Source organism: Melanaphis sacchari, unplaced genomic scaffold, assembly GCF_002803265.2.
Source record: "Melanaphis sacchari strain LSU unplaced genomic scaffold, SCAv2.0 Contig74_pilon_pilon, whole genome shotgun sequence".
Lineage (NCBI taxonomy): Eukaryota > Metazoa > Arthropoda > Insecta > Hemiptera > Aphididae > Melanaphis > Melanaphis sacchari.
Genome location: NW_020271531.1, coordinates 449,844 through 477,661, shown reverse-complemented (window position 1 = coordinate 477,661; position 27,818 = coordinate 449,844). Strand labels below are relative to the sequence as shown.

Sequence of the window (27,818 nt, the reverse complement as noted above, 5' to 3'; positions counted from 1 at the left end):
CAGTGTATAATTTGTATATTTTGTTACTGTATGCAAATAACCTTAATAATACTTAATGATTTGGTCATTAACCTTTTTTTATCAGTAATCACTAATCAGCAGTGTACTTTGTTTTTGAAAAAAATATTAGTCTTATAATCTTACTATTATCAGAATAGTAATTTCTATTCGAGTAGGACATAATTACAACGTATTTTTGTTCGAGGAAAAAAGAATAATAGCTCTCAGTAAAAATGTATAGATAGAAAATTTGAAGTTATTATATCACACTTTGATAAAAACAATTACTTAAAAAATACGATTAAATGGATTACATAAATTGACACTTGTCCCTAGTCGAGTACTCAAACTATTTTGAGGATCTCAATTAGTGAAGAAAATAACGATGTATTGGTAAAAAGTTTTATTATAAATTATATAGTACAAATAGGTTATTATTTATGTATAAAATGTCATTCAACTTCGATATTTAAGATAAATAAAATTGATTGGTGTACATAGGTAAAAATACAATGTATTATTTACAATTGTTATTAATTTATTCATAAAATATATTTACAAAATTTGTCTATCGTCACTTAAAAAATATACACGCGTAAAATAACAATTATAATTATAAATAATATAATATAGGTAGTCTAAAAGAAAAATAATTTTTTATACAAACATTCGGAAATTATTATATATATATATATATATATCGGCATTTTGAAAACTGAAATATTCTGTTTGCGCATAAGTCGATGTATACACATAAATAATGCTTCAAAAAAAAAAAAAAAAAAATGATTCCCTTATCCATTGAGTTTAGTGACAAATAAACGTTATTTCTAATAAACGATGACTAGTATTTTCGGGCAAATGCACTCCCATCGCCGTCTAAACTCGGCACGAGTCCTTCTCCCGCTGCAGCAGCAGCAGGAAGAACGTCCCACCACGATCGTTATATAATATTATGTACCTATTTAACGTCCTACACATTCGACGGCAAGTCTTAAACGCATTGTGCAGGTGTTCGACTCCGGCTAATACAAGCCGACCTGTCACCATTCACCAACCTCCACCTCCTCCATCGGCAGCGGTTGAACTCGATCACGCGCAGGCGTTCAGACCAAATCGTCCGTCTTCCTGAGCTGAGCCTGGATGGCGGCGAACGTCTTGCCCTTGGTCTCGGGCAGCCAGAGGATGCAGCTGACTATGGACGTGAGGCTGAACAGCGACGATATCAGGTAGTTGCGGTACATGCCGCCGTTGTCGGCCAGCACGGGGTATATCTTGAGGGCCAGGAACGAAGCGACGGTCAGCGTGATGGTGTTGACCGCGTTGGCTATGGACCGGGTGTTGGACGGGAACAGTTCGCAGTTGATGGTGGACAGTAGCGAGCCGAGGCCGAGCGTGTGCGCCACGGACAGGCCGCCGACGGCCAACACGCACAGCCACCCGTACTCGGTTACGTCGTACGCGGTGCACCGGTCCACGTAGAAGTACGCGAATATGGCCGTGTCGAACGCGAAGCACGACGCGCACGACACGATCATGAGCGGCCGGCGGCCCACCCGGTCGGCCAGTATGGTGGACGGTAGCGCGGAGAAGAGCACCGAGCACGCGAACACCAGCGACAGCTTGTTGGCGTCCACGGCCACGTGCATTTCGGCGAACGTGATGGACGCGTACGATATGAGCGCCGTGACGCCGGCCATCACCCGGAACACGGACAGGCCCTGCACGATGATGAGCGCCTTGAGGCTCACCCAGTCGGTGAACAGCTCAGTGAAGGACGCGTTGCGCATCTCCTTGCATATGCACTCGACCACGGAGTCCATCTCGTCGTCCACCGAACTGCCAGTGTCGTCGCCGCGCAGCCAGACCAGCGCCTGTTTGGCGTCGGCCAGCCGGTTCTTCATCACGTAAAAGTGCGGCGACTCGGGTATTGTGGCGAACAAGGCGCAGAACACCACCGGGCCCACCATCACGGCGTACGTCAGGTGCGTGTAGTCCAGGTACATGCCGGCCGCGTACACGTACAGTATGCCCACGTACATCATTATCTGGAACATGGTGCCCAGGGCGCCCCGGATTTTCGGCCCGGCGATCTCGCCCGCGTACACCGGCAGCACCGTGTACGCGCCGGCCGCCAGCAGGCCCTGCGCGAACCGCACGGCCAACAGCCCCTGAAACGTGTCCACGTACAGCAGGGCCACCCAAGTGGCCAGCGCCATCGGCCCGATGATCTGCAGGCTGGGCTTGCGACCCCACCGGTCGGCCAGCACACCGAACGGCAACGACCCCAAGATCAGGCCCCAGTCGATGACCGATACGAACCACGAGGTCTCGTCCACCGTCATCGGTATCGGGCTGTCCGGTCCTAGCAGTTCCTCCATGATCGGAGACGTCCAGCCGAGTATTATGCCCACGTTCATTATGGACAGCGATCCTGCGCACAGTTTAACGCTTACGTATTACAATATTCTTACATTATTCGTACACTTGACGTCTTGTCGTGACGACATAATGTACTACAGTGATGAGTATTAGCTATTTATAATATTATAATATAGTTGAGTGTTTGGGCTTAAATTTATTCTAATATGTCCGTACTATACCTAGTGAATAATTTTTATTAAATTTCTTAAAATATTTTATTGTAATAACTACATGTTATATATTTATAAATTATAAGTGCTATATAGTAGGTAATTGAACTTATTGAACATAACTCATAAATCATAGGTGTAAATAAATATTAGGTTTAATAATATGTGATACGCACCTACAATGTTTGTACGCAATCGTTAACTTTGGCGTGAAAGTTATCAGTGCCATCTGATAGAAGTACCTACCTACGTATTTTGACAGTCGATATAGGACGAAATCCTTTAAATATTGTAAATGCAATTAGCCTAAATTTTTGAGGTAGCCCCAAACAGTCTCAATATTAGTCAAGTACTGTGTATGAATAAATTATGTATTATTTACAAAAAAAACCATACCTAATTTACATTTGATAAGTATTTATTAAACCAGCTGATCCTTTTATCGTCAAACACTAATTATTTCAAAATCTATTAATGTTTTTGAAAATATTTATTTTACATAATTTACAATCGAAATAAAATAACATTATTTATTGTTATAATTTTGTATGTTTTTTACTTTTTTAAATAACAACATGCATTTTTAAATTTATATTCTGAAACAGAATATTTTTTGGATTAGTCTCGCAAAAGCTTTATGTTAAAATAATTTTTCTGGGTAAATTATTTATAGATCAAAATACTGAGATAACTTATGTAATGAATAGTTAGAATATTAATTTATGTTTATAATGCGAATAGTTTTAAATTTATTTCTTGATATTTGTTTATGATTATTGATTAATAGTTATCTGAGTAGTGTGTATATATAATAGGTACTTCTTAAATATTTACTTTTAATAATAAAGATAATGAAAACATTATATAGGTACTAAGTATAATATAAAATAAAATTAATATATTTAATTTAAATAGAAATAAAAAAAAAAATATATGTTTATTGTGGCGTAGTATGTAAGTACCTATTATGATAAGATTTAAATATATTTTAAACATAAAGTAGGTACTTCTCTAAGTAAAACTAATAATTAATTGATCAGACATAAAATATTAAATTTACTAATTGTAACTTGTCATTTAAAAATGTTTAATCGAATCTTATATTTGTATTAAATATCAAACAATTTAGGTACTTCATATTTATTTATAAACATCGGTTAACTATAAAAATTGCCAATATTATTTATTTAGTAGATAGGTATTCTACTAGACTTTAGACTGAGTTTAGACTTTAATAAAAAGTAAATATCATCATTTTCTTATCTTAAAGTTATTACAATGAATTAAACATTTATAACTTTTATATTTATGTCTAGGACCTCTTAAGATTAACAATAAGTTATAAATATAAGTAAAAATTTGTCTACTTTTAAAGTATTATCATTTTTCATACACAATAAAAACCTAATATTTAAATAATATATATAATTCAATGTTGTATAAAAATATGAAATACATAGATAAATTGATAAAAAATGTGAGAGTCGCGATCTCTTCAGTTGAGTTCAATTATTATAATAATTGTATATAGAAACTAAAATAAAAGTTACACCACATAATTTGTAATAATTCATTTTGTAAGAGATTTATTTACAATAAATTTATCAATAAATCCGACAGTAATGAATTAAATTAAATAGATAAATATGCATTGTTTATTTTAAAAACTGCTTTGCTTTTAAAGTGACGTTTTAGGATATAGCCGACATAGGTACTTATAAGTTTTAATTATAATATGATGTATGCACTTGAAATAACCTATGTTATTATTTTTTTGTTAACTATCAAGAATTAAGCTGATTAAATAGATTTTTTTTATGTTTTAAAATATTTAAGAGTATATAGTCTAACAACATAAAAACACTTATCTGTGATAGAAAAACACTCAATTTTGTATGATACCTACTTCAAAACTACCTTAAAAACAATTATTCTTTATTCAATACGAGTTTTAGGAAAGATATATATTTTGTAATCGATTAAATTTAAATCGAATATAGTTTAACTACTTAGAGAAATGTAATATCTTTTGATTAAGTATTTAATTTTTTTTCTTGATTAAATTCTTAACCTAACAATGACTACACTTAATTAATTGGCTAACATCATATTAGTTTGAAACAACTTCGATATCGTACTTAAGAAAGTTTCTAAATTTAAAACTGTTTCTTTTTCAATTTATTATCAGTTATCTATAATAGGTATATCATATAATTAACTTGTCCTTATTAAATTTGTCATACATCACCCTTATTGAATAATAAATAATACAATTATATCATTATTTTTTAATTTAGTCAATTTTTATAAAGGATAAAATAAAAAAAAAAAATGGATACTTATGTTTATCAAGTATTGCCATTACATTATATACAAGAAAAAATTAGTAGTGTTAAATATTTTTAAACATTTGAGAGGCGATTGTTCAATAAACCTTACTCATTTATTAATTATTTGTTTGAAATTTAAAACATAATAAATTAATAAACTTAGAGATTTGAAATTTCCAGCAACAATCTATTTAAACGTTACATAATCTAAAAAATTATTACTATTTTTTTTTTTTTTGGCTATATATAAAATTTAAAAATCATTTTATTTAATAAAATATTCTATTAGTTCTTGTGATAAGTGACTTAAACTTGTAAAAAGTTTGGAAATGATATTATTAACCCTTGATTAAAGTTTTAGTCCTAATATAATATTTAATAAATGATACAGAACTATATCATTCATATTAATCTAAAATGTAGACATTTAAAAAATACTTTAATGTACTATTAATTTTTTTATAAATGTCTTTGTTATGATTATGGTAGTTTGAAATTCTAAAATATATTTTTGAAGCTAATCGAGTAAAATTTTATCGTCTATCTAATAAGGAGTAGCCTAATCATTCTGACGGACATTTAGACAGTTTAATTATTTCCATTAAAATTAAATTTTTTCTTACCTGCAGTTGCAGCCAAAAATTGTCTCAAGATTCCTTTGTTTATCATTTTGTTTTTGTTCTTGTTTTGAGATCAAAACTGATTACAAATTAAAAGTAACTCGTGAACAATAACTAATATTATTTATAGATAAATAATCGCCCAAGACCGTTGAACAAAATTATTGCTACTGTTATAGTCCTCTGGTAATAACGTTATTCAATTTTAAGTTATTTATTATTTATTATAAATATTATTTCCGCATTCATATGTGACTGTATTTAAAAAAAATGTTAGTCAGATCGGTGGTTTGGATGAATGCAGAATACCGAGTGGCAATCGTAGATCAGGCTCAGACACTTATCGAGACAGCTTCTTATCAGTTATCTTTGAACTTGCGAAAATCAACGAGTACTGACGACTGTACAATATGAAACATAAATCTGAACAATACAAAATAATCCCTTTATCAATAAGTATCACGTGTTGAGTTATATACTATGAAAATTATATTTATTATAGTATTAAATGTATTTAATGTAGTATGATATATTATGTACATACATTTATACGTTATATATAAATATTCAAAATTTAATATTTTCGTTAAGTTTGGTTAATTTTAATCTTCCTTTTAAGATTTTATCTGATTTATGAATCACTTATATCTATACTGTACAATAAAGTAATTGTAGAGGTTTTAATTCAATTAATTCGATGCTAATTTATTTATATATTATGTCAATCTTGTTATATCAAATCTTATTTTCCAATAAGTCATCTTTTTATTAAAATTTATTCAAATTCAACTATTTAGCACACTTTAATGATTCACAATCCAACCGTACATACATGTATTCTGTGCTTAAAAATGTCAATACTGATATTAATATTATGTTAATTAATAGACTGAGAAGTGTCATATAGCATTAATATTATAGTCAATAATAATATAAATAACCTCCCACTACTAAAAGAATTAATATTCATTTTTTTATATTTATATAATTTTTATTATCCATATAGTAAATATTACCCGTAGAAAGTTATTCTATCATTTGAAAGTTTTACTTGTATGAAAAAGTAATATCTACATAAACATAAAAGGTATAAAAATAGAAAACATTATTAATTTAGAAATATTTAACAATTTTATAAATTGTATAATATTTACTCTATGCCTGTATATAATTTTCATTGCCTTCATATTTCCTAAGAATACGAGATTATAAACGAGAAGTCATTTAAATAAACGATAAAATACGTTAAATTTAATAGAAAGAGATAACGTTCCTATTTTATAACTGTAGGTTCCACTGATTATAAAGCGAAATAATTGGAAATTTATTAAAATATAAGCCATATAATATTATTTTCATTTGTTTAACTTTTCTTAGCTCATAGTATGGTTAACTTTATTATAGTTTAATAGGATATTGGATATTAGGATAAATATGCATCTAAACACGAAATTATGTAATACATTTATAATCACATATTACGATTATATGGATAGGACGGGTAGGTATACGCGTACATAGAAGACTTTTTCAGTCTATCAAGTATTGCTGATCGTTGACATATGACTTATTTTAGATTTTTGTCCCATTTCCTAGTTGAAAAAAAATCGATTCTTCAACACTTTTAACCTTTATTTTATCAACGTATCTTTTTACATTTATCATTCTCGTCCACCGCTCCATATCCCAATTTCTCCGGCAAAATCATATAAGTATTGATATAGTTTGATATTAACTTTTCGTTATAATTTTTAATTAATAACTGTAAATTTTTATAATATATTGTATAATTCAACCTGTTCATTTTTTTTTTAATGCCATTGTTTTTAGGGCTTGTCCCGTATTTATGAACAAAATAATATATATATACTCACAAACAGTAATTTTATGTCGTCGGGGTAACGACTTTTGTACATATTATATAATATCAGGATTAATGTCAATATACTTGTAATACGTTATATTTTGCGTTAGGTAGCTGTCCACATAACGACCGTAAACACAATACTTGACTGGATGTCGTCAATCGTCAATGGTCACGGTTACTACTGTTGACGGAGGCATTGTCGAAAACTAGACAACCAGACCACGGAGACGGTGAACGAGAGCTCTGTTTGTAGTCATATCCGAATGGCTACGCTTTTACATAATAAAAACATGTTGCCACGATACTGGCAACACGATGGTCGACAAGAGGCACGTAATCGTAGCCGAGTGCACGTATACAAGGGAATGTATAAGGACAACGCAGAAACGTGGAGTGGGTAGCAGGGTGTACTTTGTTACCTCTATTTGTCTACGTTTATTAGTCTGCCATAAAATGTTCAAAGCACAGATAGCCAATACACTAAAGTTAAAACCATCGTAATGCGTATAATATTATATAATATTACACGTAGGTACGCATGCATCGAACATACATAAAATACGTGTATTTACTATGATTAAAAAAAAAGTGGACTGACGATTAAAAAAAATTGACTAGCTTAAATGTTGACTCCACAAGAAAAAAACTCGAATGATTCAAATGGCTTCACTATCCCCGACACGCGTCCTCAACCGAGCTGTTCGTTCGCCGATTACTGAATGCGTTCCGAGGCAGCCATCGTGCACGGCCTGTTCGTGTCTTGAAGATAACGGTCGAATCATATCGTATATGCGTTTATCGAGTTTGCCTGGATCAGTGGTCAGCTACCTTTTTGGACTCTAGGGCCACATTCAAAAATTAAAAAAGTTTCGCCAGCCGTGTCAGACACAAATAAAAAGTATTAAATTATCATGTAAAAGTGTTACAATTCAATAGGTAGTTAAAAATTAAAGAGTAATGAAATTAAAACTGTTTGAATATTTGATAATTACATTTAATGAGATTTTTTTGTGATAGTTATTTTTCACTATTTTTTCGATTTTTATATCAATTACTTGTACACAGCATTATAAGCACATGTTGGAGATGGTCACTTGTTCAGCGAGATCGGTGTGAATTTTTAATTTTTTGTTGTATGAGAAAAGGCTTGCTCGCACGTACACATATGTAAACCCAAACATACAATAATATATTCCGTTTTAATTAGAATTCAAAACAATTTTTACAAGTAGGGAAATTCATTTTTTCTAAGATCAGACCGTAAAAGACTTTTATGAAATCACGCATCACGAATTAGTTAATTTTTACCTTGTAGTTTTGTGTCAAGTTCGTTCGCGTACTTCAATATATCAATAAAAATGTCAGTTCAGAAATCCAAACTTTATTTTTAAGCGCGGAACCGTTTTCTCTTTTTTCTTCCAAAAAGTCTTATATCTCTTGACGTAACATGAGACACCGATAGGTACACATTAAATCAAATACAATTCATTTATATAGACATAAAATGTGCAGTTTTAAGGACAGTAACTACACAAGAACCATTTAATTTCGTTAGTTAATATAGTCATATGTTATAATATATGATTTAAAATAACATGTAACGTAACGTCTTAACGTATCTCATGCACACTCTACTCAAGTCGTAAAAATGTAATACAAGTACTCGAATAGGTCTTAAATTATATGAATCGACTTAGGTGTGCACACCACTTGTTGCTCATCAGCATCTCCGTCCACCATTAGCGGTTGGACTCAGCTGAAGTTCCGGTAAGAGGGCAAAATTGACGGCATCAGATAATTACGGCGAACTTTTCAAAGGCCGGAAACGACGCGACGGCGTTGACTGCGTTGGTTGTGGCGGCCGGATATCGAACGGGAACAGCCCATTGCAGTTAATGGTGGACAGCGACGAGTCGAGGCCGAGCGTGTGCGCGCGACGGACAGCCCACCGACAGCCACCGTCCGTACTCGGTGACGTGTCTAGTCGTACTCGGTACACAGTTCCACGTAAGATTATGCGAATAATGGCCGCGTCGAATACGAAGCACGACGCGCACGACACGATCACGAGCGGCCGGCGGCCCACCCGGTCGGCCACGCGCATCGTCCGGACCACAGTGGTCGGTAACCCGCGGGCCGCATTCGACCCGCGCGACTGTTCCACACGGTCCGTTCCAAAATGACAGTTGAATTGATTATTTTATATTTTTAGCTATTTCCTTAAGTAGATGACTCACTCATTTCAAAGTTCATAGGTCACCGAAGTAAAATAACGTAACCGATACAAAATATTGTATACAAAAAATTTGATATGTAGTAAATAAAAAAAAATCCCCGCTAAGCCGTCGCACGATAAATGATTTGATATTTATTTTTTCAATTGTCGAATCGTCGCTTATTTATGGTGTGTGTAGCTATAACAATTGAATAATCACATTATGAACTGTATGAACATAACACAATCGTGTGTAGTCACTTGCGCGAATAAATTTCGTCTCCGAAGAACATCATCTTTGAGATTACTTCCTATCTGGATGTTTGATATACATGAACTATTTACCCGATTTTTTTCATTATTGTGTAGGTACTTACTATTTCGGCGAGCCAGGATAACGACAGTTGCAGCTAGATGATTAAAATATTAATTTCTGACTATGTCACAAACCAGAGGTCTCCAACCTTTTTTTACGGAGGGCAAAATCTGAGATACACTTTGGCATTGCAGGCCAAATTTTTTAAAGGAATTGAAAGATAACGAAATTGAAAATAAAAAAAATATTTTTTGATTTTAGAAAAATGAATATTTTTTCGATTAACGATCGCCCCCTTAAACATGATAACATAGATAATACACTTGACGGGGTAATCGACAACGATTAACGAAAATCCATTTATTTTATTTAAAGGTTTTATTATTTTTCTTTTACTAGGAATAATATTTTCAAAACATCAGTTAACTTGACGGGCCGGAACCGGCCCGCGGGCTGTAAGTTGGAGACCCCTGATACAAACTGTTACAATATTTATTACTTTTTATCTAAAAAAGTTTGTTCAAAATGTTGATTTCGGAATTCCTTGCATTCGAACTTTATCTATTTACATACATATAGAAATATTCGCAGTTAAATACATTATATTATTATGTATCTATTATAATATATATATTGCTTGCCATTTGATGTCAAAATTATTTATTAGACTGCCATTGTCAAAGTTCAAATCTAAACTCGATTTCTACTTTCTAGTTTAATTTAAGCGATACATGAACCATGCAAGTACCTATGTGAACATAATTTCCAACATACATGTATCCTGCATATATATACATATATTGTGCTTGTACTTAAATATGTTATTATAATATTTATACTTCATGTTTTTGAATTACATATAGGTTATTCGCGTTTGTATTGCGTGTTGCTAACATCATCGAAGAAACATTGAGTATATAAAAAAATTATTTTATCTTTTAAATAATAAATATCAAGTTATAGAGTTAGCGAACGCGATACATATTTTATTTGGTTTCATTTACATCAAAGTGGTAAATGACCTAATTGTTTCAGTAAACTATCTATCGAGTCGAGTGTAAATCAAATGTATTCATGGCGTGCCCTAAGTAGTAATTATATCTATGTGCAATAAGTACATAATACGTTAATACATAATTTACGTATGCATTAAATTACACTACAACTTTGCAAAAAAAATTTGGATAATTATGATTTATGATGTTTTATTATTTTTTATAGTGTATTGTGTTGTATATTAATTTATACACAATATTTATTATGTTATTTAATTTCAATCAAACAATAGTTGCTTCAACTATATATAAAGTAACGACAACGATATGTTGTATGTATTACCTATTAAGCTCACTGCCCATAATGAACATGTATTGCTTAGATGTGTTACGTGGCAGGGTAGACGGGACCTTAGTCCTGGGCCACAGGCTTGATCAAGACACACGCTATTTGAAATATTATGTTTAATATGCAATTTACACAATCTAATTTTTAACTTTGTTTTTTTTATTTAGACACATTTTAAACGTATTATAATTATTCGATATTTACAAAATAATAATAATAATAATAATAATAAATAATAAATAATATATAAATAAAAAAATTATTATATATATATATAATACATATAATTATATATTATATAGGTAATATATAATATTATTATTATTTATTATTTATTAAATAAATAATAAATAATATTCATAATTTACCAAAAAATTAAAACTTAAGTTAATTATAATCAAGAAAATATTTTTTCTTTTAAATTTTATAATAGTTTAATTTAACCAGTGGAATGGCAAAATGCAATGATTATTATTTTATTATAATTTATAACCATTTATTTATAAGTGATTAAATTAACTTTTTCTCGTGTCAATAAGTGGTTAAATTATCATTATTATGTTATTATATATTTATTAATTAGTTATATTTACACAAATATTTACCAGAAGTTAGGTAATTTTTAGTCTGGCACAACATTTAACTATTTTTCTACTTTTTTTTAATTATCTACAATTGTAATTACCTTGGACTCCATGTTTTATGGATGGCTATCAAACATTTTTTTAATACGTATATACTACGCATAATCTTCAATCATATTTTTTTTCGTTCAAACAGACGTTTTTTTACCTTTTAAATATTTTTAGGAAAGTCTGGACTACTAGACAACTCTTATCTTCCTAAGTAACGGCATTTGATTCTACACTACTTGGCGCTTGAAATGGTAGGATAAGTTTTTAATAACACGTTTTCATTAATCCCCTCCCAGGAAATTCTTCATATAGATACCAATGTATATAAATATTTAAAAATGTATTTATTATTTGTTGGTAAAACTATTCACATTCTGTGTAAAACGTTTCAATAGCCGGATAGTATTAAAAATATCAAAGACATAGCAATATAAAAATGAAAAAATGACAAAGAATTAATAAATATGTGTAATGAATTCGAAATGAATATCAATATTTTAATAGTTATTAAAATATATCATTGCCATTTGACATATTATAGTAGATCGGAGTGGTTATTTTTTTATACTCTGAAATCGGTAAAATCAAAATGAATAAAACAAATATTAGGAAGCTATTATACTACGATACCTAGAATTTTCATATCATTTAACAAATATTGAAATGAAACGGACTATGTCTTAACTAATTAACAATGACAGTATGAGTTTTTTCAACCAAACATCAAACAAAGTGTAATTAATTAATTAATTAATATCAAGGGCGTTTTGTTTCATTTATTATTATGAGCAATGAGCATACATGTACACAAATTACTGCGGGTGATAGATGTGTGATGTCTCTTGTCAGACTGTCAGAATCTATATTTGTTCATATATTATGATTTATTTCAGTCTGTCCTAATTAATTGGACTTAGAATCCATATCTCAAGACTTCGGTTTATTTGAAACGTGCGTTTCAGTTTGCTATTTGTGTAAATTGAAGTCCGACACGCATCAAATATATATATAGGACTTGTATACATTGCAGTGTGTCTGTGTATAGTGTATAGGTTCACTATTGTTTCACAGGCATATTATAAAATGTAAAATAATATTGTCGCAACTACCGTATGTGTCAGTTGAGCTTCATTTTTGCATAAACCAATAATAAAAACACACGACAATGTTTAAAAATGACATTTTAAAATGATTTTATAATTTTAACAATACGTATATTATAATAATATTCTAAGCATACATATGGTACATTGGTACGAGCTAGTATTTAGTAGATAGTCAAAAATTGGACGATTAATCTGATTGAAAATTATTCGAATCAATTTGGCCTTTGAAAATTCCTTAATATCACATTGACGGAGTTGAATTGTTAATGAAAATAAATGTTTCCCATATAATCGAAATAAAAAATACGTTTTGCAATAATAGAACTGCAAGTGCACAGACGTGCACTGTGTATAACATGTGTGTATTAATACACTCACAACATTCGAAACGATTTTTGTGTCGATATCAAACATATTTAATTCTATTATTGCAAACAAAAATTTCAATTTTTCGGGACTCCAAAATCATAAGTCATAATATCACTACATAAACAAATATTAAATTTTAGTCCCGGGGAGAAGGATTTTTATAATATGTTCACGGTACCTGCTGCATATAACTATTAATAATTTGTATAAATGTCGATGTTTTATAACAGGAACGCAGATATTGTTTGGGCCCCGCTATGCTGGATCGGACGATGAGCGCCAACAAGCTGTGCGGTAACGTGGCTCAGACGCATTTTACAATCCAAACGGCAGTCGCCTACCTGGCGTCTCTGTTGTTCAAACGAAAACAATCGCTGATCGTTTACGGAGCAGCCGAAAGGTTTGAAAGAGTATATTATACATCCTACTGAGCACAGTGTTACAATACAATAAAGGCCATACGAAAACATTTCAACCATGATCTTGAGTTTGATTCAGGTCTTTTCTTTTTTTTTTTTTGATGTATTATTGTAAGAACTTATCACATTATTTTTTGAAAAATTATAATTAATAAGTAATAACTAATAACCTTTATTCCGTGTATGCGTTGCAAAACAATTTTGTTTTAATCGTAACCAAAAAATTCAAATTATATTGTTTTTTTTTTTAATCTTAAAAATTGACTAAATGAGAGTGATTTTTAACAATTGTCATATATAAAATTGCATGAAAATAATATGTAAAATGAATATACTTTTACAGTTCAGTGTTAATTAATTTTTATAAAATAAAAAATTTTATAAGCAGACTATTAAAATAAAATAATATAATTCAAATTCGCTTAAAAAAGAAGAACGATTAAAAGAAATAACTGTTTTGCTAGCCTTATGAGACAAATAAGATTAACAATTTGAATTTTTCATATACTAATGTAATAATGAGTCTTTAATACAGCAAAGCAATCCAAATTAAATTTAAAGTCATGAGTTTGAAATATTTTGTGTTACTGTTAGTGTCGAACACCTCATACACTAGAGGTCATATACTGCAAAAAATACGTAAACTGATCATAACTTCATGCAGACATGCAATACGTAGAGGTTTATCCATCCCGTTTTTAAATTTAAATCTATCCGTCTAAAATATTATTCCGAGTCTCGTAACAAAATCTGTAGCTTTTTAACGATAAAATATAAATTACGAAATATTCAATTTGGAATAATATTTTGTACATGACTTTATAACTAAAAGTAAAAATAAATATATTTTAATAATATACCAATATATGAACACAATATACGATAATATTTCATTTTCTATTCGTCTGTAAGGCATTGATGTATTGATGTTGTTTTTAATTTTCTCCTAATAAATTTCATCGAAATATTATATCGACCGACTGTTATATCATAAATGTATAGCTATTGCTACGGTCTATTAAATTGAATATATATTTTATATTCATTTAAGGAAAAACGACTATTACAACTATTTCGTTAGCTTGGGTGTGCAGAACTGCAAATTGCTCACCGAAGATTTCCTTCAGTCAAGCTCCAACAATCAGTTATCATTGGATATCGTGTCCATTTTGGCTACACCGCCAAACACAAATACTGGGGTAAGATTGTCATAATATATTATACCAGATAGTGTGCGGAGTGCTAAAAGCAAAGCTTAAGCCTTAAATTGATACAACATGTAAAACGGTCTGTGCTTTTTATATTTTGATCCATTTAATACAGTATTGTCCCGTACAGCAAATCATTTGGTAAGGAAATAGATAATTTATTAATTTACTGAACCAAACTATTTTGTTTTCGAAACCGAAATTGTTGCTTTATTTAATAACAGTAAAAAATATATTAATATTATATAAACGCCGATAATGTTTTCCTTAAGACTTGCCACAGGCACACAGTAGTTGATGTCTAATCAATAATCATATTTATTAGGTAGGTAGGTACAGTAAAAACAAAATAAAACACGTACGATCAATGTTCACGGCTTAATTATGTAACAAGAATTTGGTATGACGTTTTATACTTTTTTTAATATTGTATATATATAAATATTGTTTTTTATTGTATTTATTTTTAAACGTAAAAAAGTAGGTACTCAATAGTAAATAATACTAAATATTCATATAAATAAATATGTACAGTAAATGGGCGGACATCAGGAGGATATGAACTACAAAAAAAACTGTGTAACACTTCAACACTTGCCATGTTAAATATATATGATATCAGATATTCCGTACAGCGACTTAGTGGAAAATTATTAACTTGTACAGGTCACGGACCCCGTTCAATTGGTATGTTCAAAAGGTGGAGATCTAACGTTGCTCAGAGCTGTGGCGTCGTTGGACTACACCGAAGAGTCGTCGGACATACCTTGCATGTTGGACCAGAGAGACACTCTGCGGATGGCCATGTCTAAACCTCAGGTGCGTAATTCGATTATAATATATTGCAATTTTAATTTTAGACCATTAAATTTTTAATTTTCCTTATTTTGGGCAAACTACCCGGAGGTACATGTACATATAATTATAAAAACCAATTCTAACTTTGCAAAACCCTTGAAAACTTACACAAAAACAAAATCCGAACCTTCCAATGAAAACAAAAGCATCCTTTTACAGTTTTACGTCTAAATAATGTGTACACTATCCACAAAGACCACACGCTTCCAACAATACAAAGTGTAACAACATTTTTCGACAAACGTATTCAATCAATGTTCACACTTCCGTAACCATTTTAGTCTTATCATCTTCACAAGTTACGAACTGTTCGTTCGTAGGTACTATAATTCTAGTATTTCAAGATGTCTCTGAAAGTTGACTGAAATGTAAATGGTAGTAATACAATCAAGTTTCTGGATGAATGAATACGGCCTGCATATGTTAATAAAGATAGGTACCTAAATTGATTCTTCATACAAGCCTCGTCGACTGTTTGTCCAGTCGCCAAGGCTTTTGCTTATTTAAAAATTAATTGCTGCATGCGAAATTTACTTTTGTTAATAATAAAACATTTATCATTTTATAAAATATGAATATTATAATTGTAATGTCGCCTTCTTATCTCAGTTGTACAGGACCGTAGATATATATATATATATATATGTATTAAAATTTATGCGCTGTGCGTATAGGTGCAAATCGTAGTGTACGAAACGCATTCCCGGTTGGAGCTGGAAAACGGCGGCATGGTCAAGGCGGTGGTGGAAGAGATGAACGGATGGGCGTACGAGAAGCACAACATGGACAGTTATTTATCGGTGAGCGCCGACGATACCAACAAATTCAACACTTCGGTTGAGACACCCTGGAGACCGGCAGTTTTCCATCCGGTTGAGGTATGTGTGTGTTGTACGTTAAAGTATAATAACGTAATACATATTTATAGTATATTCATTGGTCGCAAATTTAAAAAATTTAATGCAGGTGGTGTCAAAATTACGCGTAGGCACCTTTATTGAGTATTGACGAACAGTTCTTTTGTCAGATAGTAAAATTTAAACGTGCAAATCAGAAGCCGTTTGTAAAAAATAATTAGATGACTTAAACATATAACAACCCATTTATAATACATGCTGCATACCGAGTTCAATATACTTTTTTTTTTTTTTAATTTTAAGAATTATTTTAACGTTATTCAAAGGACGCAAAGATGACGCATAGAAAATTCTCATAACCTTCCAAAAATGAGCTGTTTTTCATATCATTACTTCATAATTTATAAAACCGTTAGCATCTAATTGCACCAAATTCTGAGGTTATTTTTTAAGCGTAGGTATTGTCCTACAATTTTTTTACTTCATACCGTTGTACACGATAAGATACAATATTATGTTTTATATTGTCAAATTGCTACTTGATATTTTTATCACCTAGTAAATTATTTATTTATTGGTATAGCTGAGCCGAGTTAATATTTGTCCAAAACAATCCAATGTTTGCTAAATATTTACAAAATTAAAATAGGTACTTGTTTGTTATTACACTGCTATCAGGTGATCGTCCGCTGTGCTATGATATTTTTTATATAACGCTACAACATTTTCAAATAATGGTTAATAATAATTAGTATAAATTATTTACTATCCATAGTAGCATAGTTAACATTCAAAATGTTGTAGCAACATATAAAAAAATAAAACGATTTTCTAAAGAACTTAAAATATTGCACATTTTATTTATTCCAACATTATTATTATTTTATTTTTATTTTTGTTAACATTAAATACCAGTATCAAATATTGTAGAAAATAACTTATTAAAATTAATTGTTAATAATATTTTAAAATAAGCTAAAACGGTTTATAACCTAGCCCTAATCTATCTTGAAGTTCTTATCTATGAACTTTAAATTACAACTGCAAGCAATATAGTGAAAAGTCGAAAACGTAATAATACTATTAAAATAATAAAATACAGTTTCAAATAGTAGATATATGAAGTATTTACCTTTTTTCCTTAAATAAATAACATAATAAACTTAGGAACATGTAAGATATCGTAGAAATGCAGAGATATTGATTATGAATATCAAAATTTTTATTTGAATGCTGAAGTAAGAACACTTAGTAGTGGGATAATAATTTTAAATGGATTATAATGGCACAACAATAAAAACCAAGTATATTTACATTACCGTTAATTTATAATAAATTATAAGCTAATATTTAAATTAATGTAATACATTTTAATTTATGCATTTATAACTTAAAATGCTGTTAAAAACATATAACTAGGTATAAATACATTTATGTTAGGTTGTTAGGTATAACGTATATAAAAACGTTCAAATACAAATGAAACCGTTTACAATAAGCAAAACAATTTGATAGTTCAAATTTAACATAATTTTGTTTTACCCTTGTTAAAAGTGTAAAAATTGTCTGCACTTCCAAGAACCACAGAAAATTCGACTACTTAGTTCAAATCTAGGTCAAAATAATTTTTTTTAAATACAAAAATAAATAATTTTTCCAAACAAAAGACTAAGGAGTTTATTTATAAGTATCTATCTACATACATATTACTACTTACTAGGTATTTATAAGATACTTACCTGTTATCAAAAGGTAAAGCGTTGTATAAATTTTTTTTTTAAAGTATCTACGAATTTAAATACCTCAGATAATTTTCAATAATAATAAAAAAATTTAAAATTTCTAGATGTTCATCCAAAATACGCTATGAAGTTGGTTCTCTTTTAAGGTTTGAATACTGGAAATGTTATTTATCTGTAATCGAGTGTATTTTAGGAAAGAAAAACTTCTTAATATGACTAAGAATTAAGAATATTAAAGACGTCTTTGCTAAAAATCACATGCGCGTGTGTTCATAATTTATATTAAGATTCCCGACAAGGATAGGTTTGAGACGAAGATACTGTATCCGGATAAGACAATTGAGAATATGGAAAAGAACCATGTTACTGGAAGTCTTTATTTAGCCGCCGTCAAAAGAGTGGTGAGTAGTGTACAAGATACCAATTAACATTCATTGAGGTATGCAACCAATATAATTTATTCAAAATAAAATAAACTTAATATACATGTATAACTATAGTCTTACCGTGTGTATTTTAATAAATATAATTTAAATAATTTTTCTGAAACATAATACAGCAAGAACTTTTTAAATAACTATTAATTATTAATATATAAAAGGGACACGTTAACTATTATCATTTTAAGTATTTTATAGTTTTTATTCATACTCGAAATAAGAAACATTTAATCATTATTAATTTACACGCATTTTACAAATTATTAATATTGTTCCGAGAGTTTGTAAAATAAGGAAGGAAGCTGACGGAAGTGTATTTCTATTTGCTTGTTTTCAAGGAATTGATGACTTTCGACGCGAACCATTTGATAAGAATGGCTGAGCAAAGAGGACTGTTCGGCAAGCCCGTGAAGGGACGTAAACAGAAGATTCCCAGTCCCATTATATTGTTGTCTCTGACCAATAGCGACGAACCCAGGTAACACACTGATGATTGACGAATAATAAAAAAGAATGGACACTCGTAATTTTATCAGATTTCATGTGCTGTATATACTTAAACGTATTTATTTTAGAGTAATGTTGAAATTTGAGCAAATGCACGTTTTGGTGCCAACGCACTCATTTCTACAACGTTGTGCCAACAAAACATTACTATGTCCTCGTTTTGGTAAACCGTATGACAAGACTTCCATAGCGACCCGCTGGTGGAGGATAAGCATACACCATGTAATCAAAGCATTGAGGAAGCCTTTTTTTGTATGGACTAAAGTGAAAATGGTTAGATTTGGAAAACGTACAAATAGAATACCACTGAAATTGAAAAAAGTAACTACATCTTTTAAACCGCAAAAAACAAAACGGATTTATTCATATATATGCTTGTGACGTATAGTATAATTAATTTAATACATCAATAATAATATGTAATATCATATATTAAAAACATAAATATAAATATTTTATTAACTAACTTGCTTTTGTTAACAACAACTTGTAATGGTTGTGTGTGCGCTTCTCCTTCATCACTATAGTCTTAAAATTTGGTATTATATTATTTTCTTAAATTTTTGTGTGGTTGCCATTGTTTTAATTTTATTCAAATGTATTTGTTGTCCAGTTGCACTTTTAAGTATTTTGAGGTTACTGTCTTGTATTTGACGAATAGAGACAGTTTTTGGCATAACCCTAGAATTTATTCCTCCTTCAATTCTTCTCATTTTATTACCTGTCATGGGTAATCTGTTCACAAATTGAATATTTCCTGTATTTTGACTGGGAACAGAGAATGTTTGGTAACCACCACTGGATACTAAGCTTTTTGGTGCTTTGTTCACTACTAGCTTGACTTTGGAAGGTGAGTCATATGCAACCTATAAAATTTAAAAATTTAAGAATATAAAATATGAAAATTAAAAATGAGGTGTCTATTAATTGCTTGGATTATAGAGCTCTGATATAATTGTGGTATTTTATATTATATATATTATATATATATTTTTAAGAGAATATTACATGGTCATACAGAACATATCAACTCAAGTCTTGATTACTAATTATCATGCACACCTGTTTAATTTTTAGACGTTCGGGAATTGTAGTTCTAGATACAGTAGGACATAAAACATCAAAATCTTCGTCTTCATCAACAGGCTCTTCTTTGACAACCATTTTCCGCTCATTAAAATCATTTAAATTTGTAATGAAATAGGAACTGTTATCAACATTTTGTTTTACTTCTTCCTCTTGTGGTTCATCTGCAAAGACTATTGGCATATCCAATATCTGATCAGGAGTGATTTCTTCCATGACAGGAGCAGGTGTTTGATTATGTAGTGACTGAAAATTTGAACTGCATACCACAATATTCTTTTGGTCAGGTGTAATCATTACAGGTGAGCCATTCATAGATGTTAAAGATGAAGCTAAAATATTTTAAAGAAAAATAAATAATTAGTGAATGAGAATACAATATACATAATATAGGCATACAGTCAACACTAATAAGTGAAACATACATGTTTGAGAAACATTGAAATTGAAATTGTCTTGTTCTTGTAATAAATCTGCTAGAGTGGAAAATTTTTGATTTCCTAATTTTGGTATGAACACTTCTTCTTGTTCTAAAAAATAAATTTAAATAATTTAAGAACATTATACACTTAATTTTTGATAACAATTTACATTAAATTCTTAATATTAGTATTTGTTAAATAATTCTTCCTCATTGCAATAGTAGCATATGGCATAACAGAATTCTTATAACTATATTATAACACTATGAATATGTAATGCCAATTCAATAATTTATTGTTCATTATTTAAATTAGGGTTTGACTTATTTGTGGTGCATAATGGTAGGAAATAGCGTATAGTATAAGTGAGTAAAATACAAATTAAAATAATGAGCAATAAGTGATTAAATTAGTATTGCCTATCTATAGTATACTTAATATATGTTACAATTAAAAATATTTGTTTATATGTGTGAATAGAAAATTATAAAAAGTAAAATCTGGGGTCAATGTAATATTATCTAAATTAACTTACTACTAATACTATTTATGGTAGAGTCAGGATTTTCACACTGAAGATAATATTCCTGATTTACACCAGATGAAGGTGGAGGCATAAGTTCTTCATCTTTAATCATTACATTAGAACCTGGTGTTTTGATAGTTTTGCGATTTGCAGTTTGTCTCTTTGGAGTTAGTTTATTAGCAGAAACAAAAAGTTTTTGGTTTCCTTTGTTGAGGCGTGCTAAAGGTTTATCTAATTTAAAACAAATAATTCTAAGTTAAATATAAAGACACAGTATAAGTTTGTAACTATAGAATTATATAATATATAGTGGGCTTAATACAATATCTATACTCTGTCAGGTGTAAGAACATACCATGTCCCAATGAAAATTGGTTCTTCTGCATATTCCCATACAGCATCCAGCCATAGTAAAACCGGTTGGATGGAGCAGGGCGTTGCGTAGGAATACACAGAATTAAAGTTTTTCTTTTTGAACAGAGTATAGATTTTAACCAAAAGAACTTTTTTATAAATTATTCCAACATAATATTATACAACCCACACGAAAAAAAAATTATTAATAAAAGTTATATCTTACTAGTAGGTTTCTTTTTAGAGAATACTGGTTTTTTAAAATCTGTATTTTCAACATCAGGCTTACGAGTTATTTTTGGTGAAGGTTCCAAAATGTCTTTTAAGAAATTCCCTATTTCTTCCTATAAATAAATTTAACTATAAATATTTGTTAAAGTTTATTATTAAAACACCATACCTGCATGTGTTGTTATTGTTTTACAACATATCAAATTTATGTTCAGTTGAACCAATTTTGAGTTATTTGTTTTAATATTAGAGTAAATTGACTTATGATCAAAATATTTTCTATGTTTGTTCATTGGTATTACATAAAAAATTAATTTTTAAGTACATTATGAGCACTTTTATACTTTATTAATTATTATTATATACTTATAACTAACAAAAAAGTTAAAATAATGTAGATAACCAATAAAAGAACACAAATAAGTTTGATAATACATCAATTCATTCTAATATTTAATTTAACAACATAAAATTTGTCCTGCTGAATTGCATATGTTTTATATTTGTAAGGCTGAAATAACACCACATGCGAGTGTGACGTTTCATTAATAGCGTCAAGCTTAAACTATACCAAAACACATCTGTCTACTAGTTTTTGAGTGACTGCTTCTCTCATCTTAGTAGAATGGTTCATGACCAATTCATCATTGGCTCCACCAACTAGTATATGATTGGTTTTACATTTAAGCTTTACTCTTAATTCTTCCATATCCAAAACCCTAAATATTTTTAGAAATTTCTGTTAAGAATAATTTATTTTCAATGTATTAATAAAAAAAAAAAATAACAACATACGGTGAAAATATGCTTAGCTGGCCAGTTACAAAAACTGTAGGACATTCGAGGCCTAAAATACAATCACCTTCATAACCTCTTTTTACCTCGGATGAATTAACAATGAATCCAATGCATACTAATCCTTCAACTTTTTCTAGAACAGCTACCTAAAAAAATAAAAAAATATTTGTTTATATTTATAAATGTATAAATGTGTTATAAAAAATTATAACTTATAAATATTTTTATAGTTATGTATCTATAACATTTATAACACAATTTTTTATTTTAATATAGTTTATAAACTATATATATATATAGATATATATTAGTGATGGGTAACAATATCGATATTGTAGCAAATATTTGATATCGGTATTGATAAATAATTTACTGAAATACCAAATTTTTTTTTATAATTATATTATTTTCCAAGAGTTATATTTTATTTGCAGGTTTTAAGGCATCTAAGCTATAATAAATTAAATTTTATTATAATAAAATATGTACGATATTGGAGTAAATGAATTAAATTCCTTACCAAGATATACATTTTGTAATTGGAAAACGACAAAAGGATTTTAATATTGATAAATTTTGAATTTTATCCTAACCCATTACTAATACATATTATAAATGAAATAACTATATTTCTTTTGTTCTTGCATTATTTTTCATTGTTTCTAGCTTGATTGATTCATTTAACATAAAACACTCATTATTTCAAAAGCTATTTAAGTTTTTGAACACATTTATATCAAAAAATTATAAGTCATTAAAAACATTATTTAAAATATAACTATATATATATATATATTGCTATTTTTCATGGTCATTTTTTAATTTTTTTGATAATATACCTTTTTAATTCCTTAATCTTAAGCAAAATATGTTTTAGAATACTTAGATTTATAAAAATCAAATTTTGCACGAGTAATTTATGAGTTATAAGTTTTTAAAGTTTTGATGAGCAGTACCTCATAAAATGTTAGTCCACTACTAAAAAAATAGTAAAAATATTATATTTATCCAAAAATATTATTTAGTAATGAGATAAAATTATTTAAACTATATATTTTCAAAAACGTTAACAAGTTTTCTAAAATAATGAGTTTCATATTAAATGAATCATCCTGTTTGAGTTATAAAAAATTAGAGTATACTCATAAGTCATAATAATATATCAATATTAAAATTATATTTCCATTAATATTATTTATTATTTACTATTATAATTTTTTTAATGTCGTGTTGATAAGAATATGTATCAATAAAATATATTTACTTGACAAGCTATGGCAGCACTGACTCCAACGCCAGCCAGGATAATAGGTCGGCTGGAATCTTCAGATCGTACTGATACAACTTTACTTCTTGTAGCATCTACCATGGCTTCTAAACTAGTTTCTATGTTTAATTCTTCTTCGCGAGAGTACTCTTCATAATCCCATGGTACTAAAATGCAATAGTCTTATATTATTAACTTGATTAAAAGTAATTTATGTATTTTTATAAGGCAATAAAGTTAATATATGATACTTATTTAATAATTTAGTTTTAATGATTTAAAAAAATTAATTTATTTTATAGCCATAAATACCTATATATTCTATTTTATTCAAAAACTTTAAATATAGAGTTTGAATAAACATTGACGAATACTAATTAGTTGGGTGGAGAGATTTAAGATTGGATTATTTTTTGCAATAGATATTAGTCTCGCCATTGGAAAGCGCGTTCAGGAAGTAATTTGTAGAACAATATGATATTAAAAAAGAGCTGTAAAACAATTCTATCTAGATATAACCTTAAAATATACACAACATAGTAGATAAATTGTGCATTAATTACTTAATTATAATACAGTGGAACCTTAATAACTTAAATTAATTAGAGATAAAAAAAAAATTAGAGTTATAGAAAATATTTTATTATACAACACTTTATTTTATAATTTTATTTATTTACTTATACCATTTTCAAAAAAATATTCTCTAGCAAAATAAATAAGTATATAATAAAGGTAATAATAAATAAAGTAGCACTATTTTTGGAAAAAATCACATATTTTTGATTGTTTAATAAGGATCTATTTGTAGTTTTTAATTATGTCGAGCATAGAAAAAGAACCATCTAAAATTTCTGGTTGTTCTCAGTTATATTTATTTAACCATTTGTAAATCATCTAATGCCTGTACAAGAGTAGTTAAAGGCAATTCCACATCATCATCAATATCCAACTCTTCTCCTTGACTTATTAGCCTTTATTTAGAAACTTAGAATGTCAAATCATTAAGGATTTCATCATCAGTAGGATAGTATGTTGTTTAACAACAAAGTCTACTTTAAAAAAACTTTGGGATTCAACTCCTCGAATTTCAGTTAATGATGAGTGATGACGATTAACATTATTTATGAATATATACTTTATAATACAAACTTATCTACATTATCATTATAGAGAACTGTTTATATATACATATAAATTATTTTAGTAATTTTTGTATATCATATAATTTAAGTTACAAGCTAAAATTTAACTTGAATGATTTAACTTAACAAGAAATTCAAATTAGCAAAATTAATTAGTTATTGAAAAAAATTATCCCATATAATATCATACATTGAAATGCAGAATCCTAAACATTCTTCAAGTTATCAATAACTCGACTTATAGTGGTTCAAGTTACCGAGGTTTTATTGTTTATTTTGAATTATTATTTTAAAAAATAACATAAAAATTGATTGAAAAAATTAGTGTACGGGTCTTAAATAATTAATATATCATACAAATGATTTACCTTTCGCTGCCAAAGCAACATCTAATTCTGCTAAATATGATAAATCATTCATCCAATCATAAGTCCTTGTATTTGGTTGTGTACAATACCCAGGAAAATCAGGTACTAATATGATAACAGGATTTTTTGGTAGTTTTAGCTAAAATATTTTTTGTAATTTTACTTAATTGAATATAAATTATTATATAACATTTAAAGCATTTATTGTACTTACAGGTGGATAAGTTACCAACATATAGTTAAAAGGATCAACGGGTTCATCTAGGTTAATTGATTTTGATTTAATTTCTTCTTTAGAACGCCCTATTGAATTTGCTGATATCATATCATTTACAAATGATGGAGCAATTTGTTTCAATTTCTATTAAAAAAAATTTCATACATAACAAGTAAAATAGAAATAATATAGTTATTTAAATAAGTACCTCTAATATATCAATATAGGATGCAAGATAATCATCTGGTAAATTTGAAATGAATAATCCATGTAACCATTGTGACAATGATATGTCCCAGTGAGTGTAATTGGTTAATAAATGGTGCATTTCAGCAACTGATTTTTCGGTACTGATGATCTTTTGAACATACTCTTGAACTGTACCTTCATACGTTAATCTCGTTAAGCGATTTGTATATAAAATAGATAAAGCTCTTTCAAACAAGGTTCGTTCTAGTTTATTCCACCGTTGTCTAAAACAAATAATAATATTAATAGACATATTATTGATATATTAATAAAGACATAAATTGATTTATAATATCAATAACCAAGCAATATTAATTTTTTTGATAATAGCTAACATTTTCTGGAAAATAATTTCATTGAAACATCATATTTAGTTGTAGAAAATAATTTTAAATTGCATTTCAGTTATGCAGTTCAAAAAAAATTATTTAAAACTTATAATTATAATGATATTGAAGGTTGTAAACATACTTGTTAATATTATCTTCCCACGTTTCAGGGTCTCTAGGTAATTTTGGATTTTTATATGATTCTATTGATTTAGGTTCAAGTTCAGGTCTGTATGTTAATAACTTCACATCTTTGTCAATAGTTTCAATATCAATTTCATCAGTAGAATTTTCACTAAAAAAGGAGAATTGTGTCAATTAAAAAATTCAAAATAGTAGATTAGGCTTACTTTTGAACAAATCTGTGAATGAATAACGTTTGAATTGTAGAACACAAATTATCTTGTTGATATTCGGATGATGAGTAACTGTGCTCAGTCAATGTTGTATTATGTTGATATTTCTACAGGTGAACATACAACAATATTATATTATACATTCATAAATAAATAAGTATTATTTAAACGGAATAAGAACATACTTTTCTTTGGGATATATGCTCTAGGTACGACGTGAAATCTGATTTTAGTTCGGAATCTACATCGCAATCCATTTTGAATGTAGTACTATCTAGTCTAGAGAGAATAAAACAACCTTTAAAACACTCTTTCAACTACCTGATGGTGTTCTACAGTTGTTATAATTCTAGTCTAGATAGTTAAAAACAAAACTAACAACATTAAACAGTTTAACTTTAACACCTATGTTAATGTATCAAATCATGTAAACAATATCTTATCAAAAGTCAAAACAGTATATATAAAATAATATTAAATGTACATAATTAAGACTTCAGTAAAAGTAAAAGATAAAATTTCGTTACACCACAGTCTTAGAATATAGATAGACATAATAAAAAGAGAAGTTTGCGCTTGGAGAGAGAAATATGATGTAATCATCGTTAAACCAAGATAAACAAAACACAAGGATTTCATGGAACAAACAAAAATTTAGTTTATTTTTCCAACGAATATTTCAATTCTGAATCGTGTATTCATGTATGATGTGATTTTATTATACGTCACACACCGACACCGGACACACCATGAATCATGATTCCATACTGCGACTTGCGAGTCTGCGAATGGTTGTAAAGTTATGTTCTAATATATTTAATAATTAGTTACTAGTTAAGCATTGTAATGTTCATTGATTATTGTGTTGTTCATGAACCTTAAAGTGTTTATTGTATTCATTTTTCTAAATATATAGGTAGTTAAAAACCACTTAAATTAAAATTTAGTTTTATACGGAAGTGGATGAAGTTGTTAGATTTTATTTAATTTGCAAAGGATTAACAACATACAGCAAAAAGATACCTTACTCATTAACCCTTTCA

The 27,818-nt window shown here is 29.0% G+C and overlaps 3 protein-coding genes across 3 annotated transcripts; 1 reads left to right on the top strand and 2 right to left on the bottom strand.

The window, feature by feature from the left end:
• Positions 1-638: 638 nt before the first annotated feature.
• LOC112601128 (facilitated trehalose transporter Tret1-like) lies at positions 639-5,909 on the bottom strand. Its single transcript, XM_025348569.1, has 2 exons — positions 5,548-5,909; positions 639-2,434 (listed from the first exon to the last, which is right to left on the bottom strand). The coding sequence occupies exons 1-2, from the start codon at positions 5,591-5,593 to the stop codon at positions 1,107-1,109; spliced, it is 1,374 nt and encodes a 457-aa protein (XP_025204354.1). The 5' UTR covers positions 5,594-5,909; the 3' UTR covers positions 639-1,106.
• A 7,744-nt stretch (positions 5,910-13,653) lies between these two features.
• Positions 13,654-19,828, top strand: LOC112601129. The gene is made up of 7 exons (XM_025348570.1): positions 13,654-13,796; positions 14,867-15,014; positions 15,690-15,842; positions 16,556-16,759; positions 18,768-18,881; positions 19,259-19,398; positions 19,496-19,828. The coding sequence occupies exons 1-7, from the start codon at positions 13,654-13,656 to the stop codon at positions 19,806-19,808; spliced, it is 1,215 nt and encodes a 404-aa protein (XP_025204355.1). The 3' UTR covers positions 19,809-19,828.
• Positions 19,829-19,837: 9 nt separating this feature from the next.
• LOC112601127 (KAT8 regulatory NSL complex subunit 3) lies at positions 19,838-27,267 on the bottom strand. The gene is made up of 14 exons (XM_025348568.1): positions 26,961-27,267; positions 26,770-26,882; positions 26,562-26,714; positions 26,050-26,314; positions 25,839-25,985; positions 25,625-25,763; positions 24,109-24,278; positions 22,842-22,990; positions 22,618-22,765; positions 22,042-22,159; positions 21,471-21,692; positions 20,939-21,043; positions 20,490-20,845; positions 19,838-20,293 (listed from the first exon to the last, which is right to left on the bottom strand). The coding sequence occupies exons 1-14, from the start codon at positions 27,030-27,032 to the stop codon at positions 19,970-19,972; spliced, it is 2,481 nt and encodes an 826-aa protein (XP_025204353.1). The 5' UTR covers positions 27,033-27,267; the 3' UTR covers positions 19,838-19,969.
• Between the last annotated feature and the right edge of the window lie 551 nt (positions 27,268-27,818).

Excerpts from the sequence above, each read along its gene's own strand:
- LOC112601129 (XM_025348570.1), top strand. The coding sequence starts at position 13,654 with ATGCTGGATCGGACGATGAGCGCCAACAAGCTGTGCGGTAACGTGGCT. Across the intron at positions 15,015-15,689 it reads CGCCAAACACAAATACTGGG|GTCACGGACCCCGTTCAATT; the intron begins GTAAGATTGTCA and ends TAACTTGTACAG. Across the intron at positions 15,843-16,555 it reads TGGCCATGTCTAAACCTCAG|GTGCAAATCGTAGTGTACGA; the intron begins GTGCGTAATTCG and ends CTGTGCGTATAG.
- LOC112601127 (XM_025348568.1), bottom strand. The coding sequence starts at position 27,032 with ATGGATTGCGATGTAGATTCCGAACTAAAATCAGATTTCACGTCGTAC. Across the intron at positions 25,764-25,838 it reads TGTTGGTAACTTATCCACCT|CTAAAACTACCAAAAAATCC; the intron begins GTAAGTACAATA and ends AAAATATTTTAG. Across the intron at positions 20,846-20,938 it reads TTTCAATGTTTCTCAAACAT|CTTCATCTTTAACATCTATG; the intron begins GTATGTTTCACT and ends AAAATATTTTAG.
- LOC112601128 (XM_025348569.1), bottom strand. The coding sequence starts at position 5,593 with ATGATAAACAAAGGAATCTTGAGACAATTTTTGGCTGCAACTGCAG. Across the intron at positions 2,435-5,547 it reads ATTTTTGGCTGCAACTGCAG|GATCGCTGTCCATAATGAAC; the intron begins GTAAGAAAAAAT and ends AACTGTGCGCAG.